This window comes from Aricia agestis, chromosome 2 (assembly GCF_905147365.1).
Source record: "Aricia agestis chromosome 2, ilAriAges1.1, whole genome shotgun sequence".
NCBI classification, from domain to species: domain Eukaryota; kingdom Metazoa; phylum Arthropoda; class Insecta; order Lepidoptera; family Lycaenidae; genus Aricia; species Aricia agestis.
In genome coordinates, this window is record NC_056407.1 from 645,244 (window position 1) to 662,110 (window position 16,867).

General features: G+C 39.1%; 1 protein-coding gene across 1 annotated transcript; it reads right to left on the minus strand.

Moving 5' to 3' along the window:
- Positions 1 to 262: 262 nt before the first annotated feature.
- LOC121739799 (glycogen phosphorylase) lies at positions 263 to 15,977 on the minus strand. Its single transcript, XM_042132370.1, has 8 exons — positions 15,508 to 15,977; positions 14,334 to 14,565; positions 6,058 to 6,354; positions 4,838 to 5,955; positions 2,626 to 2,777; positions 1,949 to 2,083; positions 1,289 to 1,490; positions 263 to 954 (listed from the first exon to the last, which is right to left on the minus strand). The coding sequence occupies exons 1-8, from the start codon at positions 15,745 to 15,747 to the stop codon at positions 805 to 807; spliced, it is 2,526 nt and encodes an 841-aa protein (XP_041988304.1). The 5' UTR covers positions 15,748 to 15,977; the 3' UTR covers positions 263 to 804.
- Positions 15,978 to 16,867: the final 890 nt, after the last annotated feature.

Genomic DNA, 16,867 nt, shown 5'->3' on the forward strand with positions numbered 1-16,867 from the left:
AAATGATTTAATAATAATTGACTTACTCAATGGGCCATTGAAGTATTCTGAAAATAAATTGTCGATGGAAACTCTACAGGAACTTTTAATGATTAAGAAACTTCAATACACTCAGCTCAAAAATTCATAAGCCTATTATAATGTGAATAAAAATACATTGCGAGCTACCACTACGAATATATTGTCCGCTACAGGTCCAATACTGTACATGTAAACAAAAACTCTTTCCTTGTCTATTAATTACGTAGAAAAATTTGCGGCGTATCATCTATATGCTAAAGTTGCATGATTTACAGTTTTAATGATTATTGAGTAACAATTTTACTAGTTTTTTTTTTCTTTCCCTTGTTATCTGCGATCAACCTGAAGGTTATAAGCAGACGCTCAGAGGCTCAAGCTCAGTAACTAGGCCTCTATATTCAATTGGCTAGAATCTGTTATCCAGGTCCAGTATGTTGTGGCGCTTGAGACGACCATAACGGCTTTTTTCGAGGAGACCGTGGGCAAGGTCATTAGGGTGGTTATTTAAGCGTAGCTTGTATCTAGTGCATGATTTAGAGATTTCCTCTTTGATGGTGGGTGAACTTTTACTCGTTTTAATTTTAAAAAAGCATTACACGTACATGTACGCAAATTTTGCGTATACGTACGTACATATACGCAATCGCAGTTTGACAGACAGACCGACTATATTTTTCTCAAACCGAGAGCATTTTGTTTACATAATATACAGCCGGACCGTGTCGGACGTAACATGTCTGCTAACCGGAAGTCCTAGCCGGACTGCCGGTAGTCTAGCCGGATCTAGGCGGACTCGTGCGGCGCCGGCAGCTTCTCCCAGGTGGGTTCGACGCCCCAGATATCGCGCGCGTACTCGGCGATGGTGCGGTCTGACGAGAACTTGCCCGAGCTCGCGATGTTCATTATCACCATCTCCGCCCACTTCGCCGGGTCCTAGAAACAAATTGGGATCTTATTAGTTATTAGCATCAGTATCTACCACATATAGTCATTCATATTTAAATTCTGGTGACTAAGACCGCATTAGAACTAGGCCACAACACTGCTTTGTGGCGTCGCGTCGTCAACGTTGCAATGTTTGTTGACGTAACTAAACGGCATGCCCGACGGAAAGTCCAACATTTTTAAGGTTGAGCGAGGAGTAAGTAGAGCGCTACGGGGAGACGTAATTGGTGGATCAGACGGCTGTTTGTGCGTAGGCCATACGATGGTGCCAGTAGCCAGCTACTATTGATTGTGAGTGTGTGAGACGTGTAGTAGGAGTTACCTGGTAGACGCGGGCGACGGTGTCCTGCGCCTGTATGTAGGCGTCGAAATCGGCGAGGTGCAGGAAACGGTCGTGGTGCAGCAGCACGTCGGCCACCGCCGCGAACCGCGCCGGTTCCCCGGGCGAGAAGAACCCGCTGCGAATCTGCTCCACGCACGCGCGCAGCTCGGGGTTGCGTTCATAGTACTCGTACGCGTTGTAGCTGTACACAAAATTGATATTATAACTTATAAGGAATAAATGTTTATTTGTTACATCGAATAAAGTAGGAAGTCTGTGTATTTTTAGTTAAGTTACTTGGGAATAAAAAGTATGTAATGTTATTCTATAATACTAGAGCTTAAACTACTACTATTATATCTATAATAATAATCCAATTGATTTTGCTTGTATTAGTAGTAACTAGTAATACGATTTCTGATATCTTATCGCAAATCTTATTTTTCTTTCGAGTAACGCATGACGATGTCAAATGTCATAAATCGCCAGATAATATAATGACTTTATACTGCATGCGTTTTGGACGCTTTTGTGAGCTATTATCGTAGTAAATAAAAGCCTAACATTTTATTAGTACGGTTGCAATCGAAAGAAGATGAATGCTACAAGATCCCCAACACGAGTAGCTAGTATATCATGAAAGGGGACAGCGGTACACACCCCTTCTTCTGCAGCGCGGTGACGTCGTCGACCCTCATGCCGAATATGAAGAGGTTGTCCTCGCCCGCCTCCTCCGCCATCTCCACGTTCGCGCCGTCCATCGTGCCGATCGTCAGCGCGCCGTTCAACATGAACCTGCATTACAGTCCACAACATATTAGTACTTAGTACACCGTTTGACATTAGCCACTGGTCAGTTTACTGCGTTTACCACGTTAGTTACAAATGCTCACGGTGCCATGCCACAACGAGCTTTTTTTTAATCTAGACAAGAAATGACTTTATCGTAGAACGATAACGGCAAACATATTATTACCCCCGAATGTAATGTCAATGTCTTTTTTTGAAATTACATTTTATGAAAACACCTATTTATCGTTTGATAGAGGAAGCTGACTGTATCGACCAAGAACGCAATTGCTATCATATTATTTAAAACAAATAGGCGAACTAGGGTACTGAACTAACGCCGCCTGTTTAAAAATCACATTACAGGCAGCCACCGTTTGAGTTCCCCACCCTCCGATCAATGTCATCAAATGCATGAGGCCGAAATAAGAACCAGCGTTGGTGTAACTTCGCATCTACGTCTCCATCTCAATGTCATTCTATTGGCAAAAGATCTCTAGGAAATCTGTAGGACTGCATATGAACTGGAAAGTGGCAAGTTGGCTCACTTCATGTTGCCGGTGCCGGAGGCCTCGGTGCCGGCGGTGGAGATCTGCTGGGAGAGGTCGGCGGCGGGGATGACGCGCTCGGCCAGCGTCACGCGGTAGTTCTCCAGGAAGATCAGCTTCAGCCTGTCGCCCACCTCCGGGTCGTTGTTCACCTGAGTATGAGAGAATGAGCTTTATTCAGGCCGGCCATTGACGGACGCCGCAAGTAGATCTGCAGTTTTCATACTAAATTCATATCCGCAACTAGCTGTTGCCCGCGACTTCGCCCGCGTGGACTTCAGTTATAGTGTGGGAACCGCACATTTTTCCGGGACAAAAAACGTTCCTTGTCCCAGATTCTAATTAGTATCTCCAATCCCCATGCCAAGTTTCTTCAAAATAGATTAAATTGTTTAGGCGAGAATCATAAAAGTTTATTGGGCGGGAACCATACACTTTCCGGGACAAAATGTATCCTATGTTATTTTTCGGGACTCAAAGTATTTTTATACCAAATTTCAGCAAAATGGGTCCAGGTGTTTACGCGTGATGTTATGACCACGCGAAATATAACGTTCCGGACGGCTTCGCCCGCGTGAATTAGATATTTTACAAACAAATTAGTCCACAAAAAATAACCAATGATCCTTCTTGTCTGTGCCAAATAACAGAAAAATTTATCCAGTAATTCGTGAGATAAGCCCTTTCAAATAATTTCCCCCGTTTTTTCCACATTTTCCTCTATTTCTTCGCTCCTATTAGTCTTAGCGAGATAAAATATAGCATATAGCTTTCTTCAATAAATAGGGTATCTAACAGTGAAAGAATTTTTCAAATCGGAACAGTAGTTCCTGAGATTAGCGCGTTCAAATAAGTCCTTTCAAATAATTTCCCACGTTTTTTCCACATTTTCCTCTATTTCTTCGCCCCTAATAGTCTTAGCGTTATAAAATATAGCCAGCCTTTCGCGATAAACAGGCTATCTAACACTGAAAGAAATTTTTAAATCGGATAGTAATTCCTGAGATTAGCGCGTTCAAATAAGCCTTTCAAATAATTTCCCCTCTTTTCTTCACATTTTCCTCTATTTCTTCGCTCATATTAATCTTAGCGTAATAAAATATAGCCTGTAGCCTTCCTCGATAAATGGGCTATCTAACACTGAAAGAATTTTTAAAATCCGACCAGTAGTTCCTGAGATTAGCGCGTTCAAATAAGCCCTTTTAAATAATTTTCCCCCGTTTTTTCCACACTTTCCTCTATTTCTTCGCTCCTATTAGTATTAGCGTGATAAAATATAGCCTATAGCCTTCCTCGATAAATGGGCTATCTAACACTGCAAGATTTTTTCAAATCGGACCAGTAGTTCCTGAGATTAGCGCGTTCAAACAAACAAACAAACTCTTCCGCTTTATAATATTAGTATAGATACACGGACCGCTCGCGCAGTTCTTGAGCAGTTTCTCCCGACTGCAACTTGCGGTCCGTCTATGACCAGTCTTACAACGATTCGTGTTGATATTTTAATTTAATATAATTTCTTAAACTTATTAAACTGCATAATGTCTTTGAGTGCAGCCGTTATTTGAGTTGCGACGACGAGGTTCAAAAACAAAAGTGTCGTAATTCGTATGTCAAACCTATTAAAATAAGTGTTTCAGAACTTAGTCATAATCGACGATTCCAAATTGGCTTATTAATATTTAAAAAAATATTTCAACGACTGATTAGCTATTCGAAGTAGCCGCCTGTCTCTATATGTTTGAAAAGTCACTTGACAGAAAAATGGAAGATAGTAAATTACTAAGAAATTGTTTGGATACATAATTATGTAAGTACACGTAATACCTACGATTATTTTAGTACGCAAAAGATCTAAAATAATTACCCGAGAAAATCAATATTTTGAATGTATGAAAATAATTTAGTTGTTTAGAAACACCGCATGTGGATCAGGTTTAAACAAACAATATTATAATTGAGTCGGTGCCAACACAAACTGCGCCAATCCACCTTTTTGTTGTCACTAGATGCGGCTTTCGCCCAGTCACATAACAGGTATATTATATTAATATAAGATGATTTCGTTAATGTATTGTTTGTATGAACTATGAAAACTAAAATCAGATATTTTTTTAGAATTAAGATCGTTATGGATTTACTATTTGCACGCACATACCTATCATGTGCGTGAAAAAGCGTGTGTGCGGCGTACCGCGTAGTGCGGACATACCGTGTTGCCGACGGCGCAGGCGAGCGCGATGATCTGCTTGGCGATGAAGTAGCCGGGCGCCGCCTTGCCGCCCAGCATGACGGTGCGCGGCGTGTGCGGCGCGGCGGGGTCGCGCTTGATGCGGTTGTACAGCGTGATCACGTGCAGGATGTTCAGCAGCTGCCGCTTGTACTCGTGGATGCGCTTCACCTGCACGTCGAACAGCGAGGCGGCGTTGACGCGCACGCCCGTGTCGCGCTCGATCAGCGCCGCCAGCCTCAGCTTGTTCTCCTGCTTCACCTTCATCACGGCGCGCTGGAAGGCCGGGTCCCGCGCCCAGCGCTTCAGCCCCTGCAGCTGGTCGAGGTGCGTCGTCCACTCGTCGCCGATCTTCTCCGAGATGACGTCCGCTAGGCCCGGGTTGCACAGCAGCAGCCAGCGGCGCGGCGTGATGCCGTTCGTCTTGTTCTGGAACTTGTCGGGCCACATCTCGTAGAAGTCGCGGAAGACGGTCGCCTTGAGGATGTCGGAGTGGATGGCGGCGACGCCGTTGACGGCGTGGGAGCCGACGACGCACAGGTTGGCCATGTTGACGCGCTTCTCGCCCTCCTCCTCGATGAGCGACATGCGGCGCATGCGGTCCGCGTCGCCGGGCCAGCGCTTCTGCACCTCCTGCAGGTGCAGGAAGTTAATGTGGTAGATGAGCTGCATGTGGCGCGGCAGCACGTTCTCGAGCATGCCGCACGGCCAGCGCTCGAGCGCCTCGGGCAGCACGGTGTGGTTGGTGTAGGCGCAGCAGCGCACGACGAGGTCCCAGGCGCGCTCGTAGGGCACGCGCTCGACGTCGACGAGGATGCGCAGCAGCTCGGGGATGGCGAGCGCGGGGTGCGTGTCGTTGAGCTGGATGGCGACCTTGTCGGGCAGGCTGTCGAACGTGGTACGCACGGCCTCGCGCGACCCGAACTTGGACGCCTTGTACCGCCGGATGATGTCCTGCAGCGTGGCGGCGCACATGAAGTACTCCTGGCGCAGGCGCAGCTCCTTGCCTTCGAAGAAGTTGTCGTTGGGGTAGAGCACGCGCGAGATGTTCTCGGCCACGTTGCGGTCGAGCACGGCCTGGATGTAGTCGCCGGAGTTGACTGCGGACAGAGGGCGGGCGTGAGTGCGAGGCGTGCGGGTTTGGCGGGGGGGGGGGGGGGGGGGGGGGGGGGGGGGGGCGGAGGGGGGGGCGGGATACTCACAGAAGCGCAGGTTGAAGTCCATGGGGCTCTTGGCGGACCAGAGGCGCAGGGTATTGACGACGTTGTTGTCGTAGCCGGGCACGGGGTTGTCGTAGGGCATGGCGAACACGACCTGGGTGTCCACCCACTTCTTGCCCTGCGGCGTGTCCTCGACGCGGCCGTAGAAGTTGACGGGCAGCATGAACTCGGGGCGCGCCTTCTCCCAGGGGTTGCCGTAGCGCAGCCAGTCGTCCGGCTCCTCCTGCTGCTCGCCGTTCTCGATCTTCTGCGTGAAGATACCGTACTCGTATCTGATACCTGCAACGTCACGCGCACCATGAACGGTCTTTTCAAGTTGCCATTTAAAATAACCGAGCTGGCGGTAAATAAATAGATCTCCCAGAACATAAATCGATCCCAAATAGAGGCAGATGTGCCTAGTCACAATTTCTTTAATTTCTTTAATCATAAGTCTCTCCGACCTCCGTATTTGAAACATGTTACGAATTGTTATGCTAAGACAAACAAATAGTTATATATACGGGACTCGACGTTTATTTATTACTCTGTCACCAAACTCTAGCTACACATTTTTAGAAAGAAAATCATGAATCACTTGATTCATATTTGCTATTACTTCTATAGTTTGTGCGTTTTATGATGATATGCGTGACACATTATAATTGACAATAGTAGGGAAGTTACCTAACAAACATTAATCGATAGTTTAAAAATATCGAATCACTTCGTAAAGGAATTGCAATCGAAATTATCAATTTCGTACTGACATTTCAGTGGTGCCGGCGATTTAAGATGGCCGCCCTTTTTTGTCGATTTGATTTCGATTCAACAGAGTCAATCTCTATTGACGTAAGTTCCGTTTCATGCATCTCACATTTTTCAAATGTTTTCGTAACAATAATTTTATACTCCTATTTTGCAGTTAATATTTATAATTTTATAAGTATTAATAAGTTAGCATTTAGCAACTTTTCATTTTTATTTATTTACAATTATAGGAAACATTTGTTTTTGTAGATGGAATATAATTTATTACATTTTGATTTTTTTTTGTTTTCTTGTAAAAAAACCCGTAGCAAGGAATATGAAAACTGTCACCCATATCATCTTAAAACGCACAAACTATAGCGACAAGTAAAAAGTCAATAAAGTCAAGTGATAGTCACGCGGAGCGCGCGTGGACTATATTATAATATCATCACAACAAAATATATGATCGCCGGCTTAGAGTTCGAGATAGAGAAAAAAATATATTGGTCAAGTTCACGGAAAATAATAACAAATAATGGCAACCGTGAATGGCAACATAACACGATGTTTTAGTTCTGGGTGGTGCTTAGACAAATACAATATATTCTGCCCTTCTAAAATATTTATAAACACAGCACATTAGGACAGATCTAATATTAAAAAAGTAAAAAGTTTCCGAATAGGTTAAAACTATTACACTTTCAGAGCTGTCTTACAAAATGCCTTTCATTGGTTTGGGTACTAGCCCAGAGAAAATAACCAGCGCGGCGTCAGAATCACGCTTTTACAGTATCTATTTAAGTATATTATTGTATTTTACGTACCTAAATGTGAGAGCATAACATGTTTATCAATCTCTAATCAGCTGGTTTTAGCTTATAGCCGCATTTTGTTATCATAATAGATGCAATAATCCATAATCTATTAGCTGGGGTCGGATCAAACGGGGGGTATCGGGGGTATCGATATAAGCTATTAGGAGCCAAACGGTTAGCTTATCAGCACAATAGTAATCAGAGCAGTAGTCTATTAATCAGCACGATATGTAGTTGCTTGTAGTCAGCGCAGTAGCCAGTAGGACGTCAGTTGCTAGGCACGCGGCGACCCACGCACAGTGTGATAAAAACCTCGATTTTGTTTCACAACGTTTTTCTTTCAAAATACTATAGTTGATAGCTATATAAACATTAGAGTAAAACTCCGAGATCGATATTCTTTGTAGTTATTTTTTTAAAGAGTGTCAAAGTTGGCGTTTTTCTGGGTAAAAAATTTGCATAAAAATTAATAAAAAAAAAACTAATCAAGTAACATTAACTTTGTTTATACCAATTAAACAAGAACTTAATACTTGACTTTTTCTCCGAATTTGGTTAACCTACTGTGATCAAGTAGGCAGATATTTATTTATTTAGTAATTTTAGTTTTTTATTTTTTATTTCGCGATTAGATCGAATTAGAAAAAGTTTTAAGCATGAAATGATAGTGTGAGTAATCCTTTATCAATGTTATCAAAAATCACACTCTAATAACCTCTGTGTCAGAAGTAATATCCAATTCAATTTTTTTTTTATAAAAATTCGGATTTTTTATACCTAGGGTTGTCACTAAAGTTGATATTTTATTTTCCCCGACTACATCAGAAGGTGATTACTGATTAGATACTGTTTGAGCATATTAAATCATTAATTTACGTCATATTTTTTCACTTTCAGATTTTTTATTATTAGACCTACCTAAACGTGATCCTGATATTTTTTGTATAGGATATCGATTGCAAATTTGCGTATCAACCGGATAAATCAAACAAGAGACCTTTAGTGACAACCTTAGGTACAAAAAATCCGAATTTTTATTAAAAAAAATTTAAATACGATATAACTTCTGACACAGAGGTTATTAGAGTGTGATTTTTGATAACATTGATAAAGGATTACTCACACTATCATTTCATGCTTAAAACTTTTTCTAATTCGATCTAATCGCGAAATTTAAAATAAAAAACTAAAATTACTAAATAAATAAATATCTCCCTACTTGATCACAGTAGGTTAACCAAATTCGGAGAAAAAGTAAAGTATTAAGTGCTTGTTCAATTGGTATATACAAAATTAATGTTACTTGATTAGTTTTTTTTTAATTAATTTTTATGCAAATTTTTGACCCGGAAAAACGCCAACTTTGACACTCTTTAAAAAAATAACTACAAAGAATATCGATCTCGGAGTTTTACTCTTATGTTTATATAGCTATCAACTATAGTATTTTGAAAGAAAAACGCGGTGAAACAAAATCGAGGTTTTTATCACACTGTGCCACGGGGTGACACTACAGCAGCTCAATGAAATAATCGCTACTGATAACGATATAAAAACGTATTACATAATAAACAGAAAATGCATGTATTTATTTAGGATAAGTACTTGTATTTACGTAGGATAAGCATGGGCGTACCCAGGTTCTGGGCCGGGGGGGGGGGGGGGGGGGGGGGGGGGGGGACTGCCACTCATCAAGGTGATGAGGACAGAGAATGATATCATTTTCCCGTGGAGGGATGAAATGATGAAAAGTTGCAGTAGGTAGGTAGTAGCAATTTTTGCTAGTAGTAGATGCTCGAAGGTTAAAAATCTAAACCATATCCATCATTGTTTACTAGGAAAAATTTTTGGACGCTACCGCGTGTCTAACGCGGTAGCGTGTCAAGCCAAGTTCCAGCACAACAGAACTGGCGAGCAGCACCGTGTGTACACGAACCATTTGTAGCTACTTTTGACCCCCTCATAATTCAGAAACTATTTCGCATAAACGTTTAAAATTTAGCTCATATAATGAGACTTGCGAGATAAATATATGATCTAAATTTCATAAGCACAGCTCAAACGGTTATTAAAATACCTACTAACGTCCGAAAATCTACATTTTTGTCACTGACTGACTGGCTGACTGACCTATAGATCAAAATTCTAACCCAGTTCCAGATTACTTAGAAGGCTGAAATTTCGAATCCAGCTCGGTAATTGTGTGTAAGCATGGGGAAAAATAAAAAAAACCGGCCAAGTGCGAGTTGGACTCGCCCATGAAGGGTTCCGCAGCAGCAATAAGGTTTATTTTTATGAAATTAAGAGATTTTTGATTTATTTTCATATTTCAGTTGATTTAATGAAAGTTAAATTAAGGTTTACCATTTATGACGTATAAAAAAACTACTGGCTAGATCTCGTTCGAACCAATTTTCGTTGGTAGTTTTTTGTAGTAATCATGTTTATATTATTTTTCCATTATTGTATCAAAATCTTAAAGCGTTTCACAGACTACATCTACTTACCAAGTTTCAATAGTATTTCTCTTATAGTTTCGGAGAAAAGTGGCTGTGACATACGGACGGACAGACAGACAGACAGACAGACATGACGAATCTATAAGGGAGATCGCAGACGACGAGACTTTTTGTGCGATCGAGTCTGCGGCGCCCATACAGTCGGCATGGCCGCGCCTCCCTAAGGGTTCCGTTTTTAGGGTTCCGTACCTCAAAAGGAAAAAACGGAACCCTTATAGGATCACTTTGTTGTCCGTCTGTCCGTCCGTCCGTCTGTCAAGACCCTTTTTCTCAGGAACGCGTGGAGGTATGAAGCTGAAATTTATATCAATTACTCAGGTCTACTGTCCCTTGAAGCTGTGAAAAAATCAAACTTCTAAGCCAACGCAATCAAAAGATACAGCCGTTTATGCCGCAAATTTTCGACACTTGCAAGGGAATCAAAACCTACAGGGTGCTTCCCGTGAACTCAGAATCTTGAAATTTGGTGCGAAGCAACGTCTTATAGCATAGATAAAGGAAAAATTACGAAAACCATAAATTTTTAGTTACATCACATAATATATTTTTTTTTAATAATTTTAAACTTACTACCCATTTCCTCATAAACGCGTAGAGGTATTAAATTGAAATTCATACCAAATACTCAGGTCTATAATACCTTTAAGCTGTAACAAAATCAAACTTCTATGTCAACGCAATCAAAAGAAACAGCAATTTAAGCTGCATATTTTGAAACTCGCAAGTACTCGCAAGGGAATCAAAACCTAAAGGGTACTTCCAGTCGACCTAGAATCTTGAAATTTGGCATGAAGCAACGTTTTATAGCACACATAAAGGAAAAATTCCGAAAACCTTAAATTTTTAGTTACATTACAAAATATATATTTTTTAATAAATATAAACTTATTACTTTTTTCCTCATGAACGCGTAGAGCTATCAAGTTGAAATTCATATCAAATACTTAGATCTAATTGCCTTTAACCCGTGAAAAAAAAAAAAATTTGTACGGAACCCTCGGTGCGCGAGTCCGACTCGCACTTGGCCGGTTTTTAGGGTTCCTTAGCCAAATGGCTAAGGAACCCTAAAAAACAAACAAAACTTGGCTAGTTTTCATCAGAATTAAAATGTTCAATAACTTTATGAAATGACTGATGTAATGAAAACTGGCCAAGTTAGATCTAATCTATTTTAAGATCTCACATTATTTTTAAATAACATCAATTATTGTTATAGATCTATAAGTATATATAAAAATGGATTTTAAATTGTATTAGTAACGGTAAAACTCGAAAACGGGCAAACGGATTGAGCTAATTTTAGTTTTAAAATATTCGTAGAAGTCCAGGGAAGGTTTTGAAATGACACGAAGTTCACCGGGACAGCTAGTATTCAATAAAGCAAAGAAATAGACTATTATTTGTTCATAATGTTATTTGGTTCCTATACATACATATTTCAATTTTCCATCGAACTTGGCACTCATTTAGATCTCCATCCTTTTTACGGCGAAGTCCATACTCCATAGACAAGAATAATGTTTGTATGGAACTTGGCTCTCCATTCTTATTACATTTATGTTTTTGGTGGGATTATTTTTTACGAGATTCGTATTAATTCATAACAAAACAATTTTAACCTGCACCTATCAGATCACAGATGCTATTTTACCTACGTTACAAATCGTATAAAATACTGATCTTAAAATTTATTATCTAAGGTCATTGTCAGCAAACATGTTAAAATGAATCATTCCGTAATACCGCGCTGACACTCGTGAATATATTTCGGTAGTACGATGAATGACCGAAAATCTCGTACTTACGTCTCGTACATTTTCCAAAATACTTTTAATGCCATGTCAATTTTTAATGTTGAGAATAAAAAGCTGTTACTCGTGTTTGAAGATGCATAATTTTATTCATCATGTTAACCCGTCGATCGTGGAAAAACGAGACGCAATAGATATTCTATTGTGTCTCGTTCACCGGTGAGCATATTATGGGGCTCGATGAATTATATAAATTAAAAGTATACTTATATAAGTAAATTAGGATATGTGATAAAAATTAACACTTAATACAAACTGTCATTATGGTGCTTAAAAGAAACCAACCAAACAACAATTTTCTCAGTCATCTTTCTATATTCTTTTACTATACTGGTTATATTCAGCTTTTGATAATAAGTTATCAATAGCTTTTTCTTTTATCATATTATCAGATAATTATAAAACATTATAATTATGTTTGAATATTTATTTTGTAACAAAATACACTGAAACAGAGATTGGTTTAATCACTTTTTTAATTAAACCTTGTTAAATCATAAACACATCTTTATGATTATGAATCCAACTCTCGGTATTTAGGCATGTTTTAACACAATTGGAATGAAGCCAATGATAATACATATTATTGTCAGTGTCAGCTTACACATAGCTACAAGTGTCAAAATGATTTTTGTATATTTTGTTAATAATTAAATTGATAATCAACAAAAGATTATGGGATAAATTAACAGTTAATGAGAATATGTTTAACCCATTTGTAGCCAAACCAAAACGGCAAGAAAAAATTTAGAAACTTCTTAATTTTATAATAGTAAGGAATATAAATAAAAAAAATTAAAAATATATATTTTATTTAAATTATAGGGGTGTACCCAAATTGGCACAATGGCCACTTATGGGGTCGGCGTAGGTGGGTTTATGTGAAGCATTCCTACTCAATGCAAATTATTTTTTCGTTCTTTTTATAAGCTCTTAGACTTTTATTATGACGGAAAACCTAATATTTACGGTTTGAAAGTACTTTTGACACGAAGTTTTTCGATTTTGGATGCTAGTGACGAGATCATTATAGGAGGTAAAATCTAGCTCTGCCTTGATGAAATAATAACTTGTCAATTGCACCTTCTTTATGCTGAAAATGTAAAAGACACGCATTGGATAAGCTCATGTCAATCATGTGTGTGATTATATATTATGTGCTAACACTTCAACAATGAATGCCAATTCTATACAACAATATTGATTGGTCCATTTTGACCACATCATCCCTGTGGTTTCTTGTAGTAGTTGTTATAAAAGTTTGCTATTTTTAGTTTAGTGATAGGCTATGCGATGCTGAATAAGTCTGAGTATAAGGAGTACACTTCGTCAAGAAGTAGCACTGAGCACTAATCAATTAGGCCAATCGTATGTACTGCTATTATATTAGCGGTAGTTTGAATCTTATTAGATGTAAGACAAGCTCAACTCGCTGCCTGCTGCAGGTTCATCATGCATGACCGCTATCCTCAGAATCCGAAAAAGTACCAACGTTATGAACTTTAGTTTCTCCTGAACATTTTTCAAGATTGATGAAATTTATCTATCATCCAAACCACTTTGTCAATAAATACACAGGATTCCAGTGAAATGATGGTCAATTTCTATTTCAAGGCATCATCACTATGTGCATATATTATGTAGTATATACGTATTCAGTGCTTCCTCAATCCCACGGTAGCTGTTAATGACACTATAAAGTCGTTAATCGATTCATCACAATAATGTAAAAAAAAATATTTTTTTTAGTATACATGTAGCCAGTGTACCAAAATTGGTACAGTAACGTTTCAGTTGCTATAAAATGGTAAAAAACGATTTGAAAAAAGCTTGTTATGTGCTTATAGGATATTATTTATTGTATTTGAAGAATAATGTCTATTTACGATGATATACTTAACATGTAATATAGAATAATTCCAAACAGGTAACTACCTCGACGTGTAACTCGAAAGCATATTTTAGCCAAATATTGCTATAAATGTATAATATTTAACGAAACTATTTAATTTTATACGTAACGACAACACTTTCAAATTTAATATGTAAGATTTTTTCACCTAATGTCAATATTTTTTTCATAAAAGATTAAAAACAAAGTGTTCCCAAATTGGCACGGTGGTCATGAATGGGTTAAAGAAGCACAGTAACAGATTATTGTATTCTTTTTTTTGGTTTAAGGACTTTATTTAGTTTACTTTCCTTGATAATAGAATCACTTGAATGGCTGGACTGATTTTAATGGTGACAGAGCTAAAATAGACCATGGCAATGGACATGGGCTAGTTTTTATCACAAGCAAATACATGGGTCCTGTACAATTTTTATTTTGGGCATAAGAGTAATATAGTAGAGTAGTATCCGTAAATTGTCCCACTCACCATAACCATAAGCTGCCATGCCCAGGGTGGCCATAGAGTCCAGGAAACAGGCGGCTAATCTCCCGAGACCTCCGTTACCGAGACCCGCATCCTCCTCCAGCTCCTCCAACTCCTCAATATCCAGGCCCAGCTGGTACAGGGCCTCATCCACCGTACCCTGGATGCCAAGGTTGATCATAGTGTTCTGAAGGGACCTTCCCATGTAGTACTCCAGGGAGAGGTAGTAGACACGCTGTAAAATATACCATGTTGTAATCATATAGAATTTATTTAGATATTTATTATTTATGTATATTTCCAGTTAACAGTAAAATAAATTCTATGTTATGCGAGGTTTTTACAAACATAATTATGACATATAATAGAGAAGCATGTAATGTTTTAATTAAAAATCGGCCAAGTGTGAGTTGGACTCGCGCAGGAAGGGTTCCAAAGTAGGGAGGGAAAAACTTGTGTTTCTTTGTATGGGAGCCCCCTTAATTGTTTCTTTTATTTTAATTTTATTATCAAATATTAAAGTACACATATAAATTTTGAGGATTTTGCGAAAATTTCAAGTGTCTATATATTGCGACAATGGAATTATGAACCAAAACATCCAAAAATATCACATTTGTTGTATGGGAGCCCCCCTTAAATATTGCCTTTTTGTTTTTAGTATTTGTTGCTATAGCGGCACCAAAAATACACAATCTGTGAAAATTTCAGAAGTCTAGCTATTATAGCGGTTCTCGAGAAACAGCCTGGAGACAGACAGACAGACGGACATACATCGAAGTCTCAGTAATAGAGTCCCGTTTTTACCCTTTGCTGTTAGCTAAACAGTAATCTGGTACCATATTTTTCTATAGTAATCATGCTCCACTATAACATTACATGTTGGACAGTAATTACACAAATAATTACTTAAATAGCAAATAATGTGTGTTTATCCTAAACTGGTTGCAGTCTAGTCTCACTTACTGACCTTGTGTCTGTTTGGTAAGTGGTTTCAGCCCAAATAGATTCATCAATAACATGCTGTTTGTTACTATGTTTAATTTAAGTAACAGAGGAACAGTTTTATAGCTTGTAATTAGTTATTTTATTACCCCTAATTGTATGAATGTTTGAGTTTAATGGATAATAATAACTTAATAATTGGTACATAAACACATAAAAAAATAACATTAACCTTGGGGTCCTTCTCATAGTAATACTGCTGCGTGCGGATCCAGCGCGAGACGAGATGGTCGCGGACGGTGTGGGCCAGGGCGAAGTAGTAGTCCCGGGGAGTCGCCACATTGCGGTCCTTCACCAGGGTGTAGTGGACGTGGCGGTTGAAGGCCTTCTTCACCTCGGCCACATTCTCCACCTCGACGATGCCCCGAACCGAAATCTGCTTTCGCTTGTCGGAATCCGTTTGCACGCTCATCCTGATTTATTTACTGTGCACGATACAGCGACGTTCCGCTGCCGAACCCGCACTGAGCGAGCCGCGATATCGGTCACCTTGAGAAGGTCAGACTAGACATCAACTCTGACCGCTGGCCGCTGCGAGTGTTTCTCCCGGTGCCGTCGAATGCGAATCACGACTTATATGAATTGTGGTTTAAGTAAACTGAACTCCTCCAAATTGCATATAAAATTGATATCAAAAATTAAAACTTCAAAGTAGAAATATTTACCCACAAAAAATCTTCTTCTTCTTTTAAAAATGGCCGCCTCGGTGAGTTGCCAATGTCAGAGTGGCTTAAACTTCTTCTTCGTCTTTTTTATCAACCAATCACTGTCGATCTTGCTTAAAAATTGCACAGATTATCCAACTTAATTTAGTTGCTATGTTTAAATCTGGAACCCAATTTTTTTTTGTTCGAAAGTTTCACCCACCTGAAGAAAGCGATTGCCGCGCTTGCCGTGGCAAAAATATGCAACCAAAGGGGCTCAGTTAGTAGTCAAACAAACTTGTCAATCTTGTTTTGAAATTTTTAGAAATTGGTCTTAATGGTTTTTGTATCGTAGATTGCAAAAATAACAGCAAAAATAGGTAGGTAGTCAGTATACAAATTTAATGTTTTTCCTAAATCCACTAGGAAATTAGATCAGATAACTGCTGTAAAAATGAAAAAGTATGTGATTCAATATAACCTAAAATTGCATTATTAGTCAGTCAGTTATTTGAGTTGCATTTTATAAAGATATTAATTGAGTACCTAACTATTGTTTAAGTGTTCATGAATGATGGACCACCATGTTCTCCAAAACACGACGACAAAACTTGCAGTGATAGTTTCATAGAATACCTATTTTATTTAAATCCAAAGTATCAGGTGGAAGAAATAGTGACTCACAAATGACGATAAACCAGATACAACATCTGGTTTAAATGATCTTTTAGAAGCTGGAGATAGAGTTTCAATGAAAAAGGTTTTTCAAGTAAGCAAGTCTTAGATGAAAGGGGTAAAAAAGTTAAAATTATTATGCCCCCATTTTGAGCAAAACAAAACGAGTACTCTCAAGAGGAAACCGAAAGTACTTGCTCGCTGATATTGCTC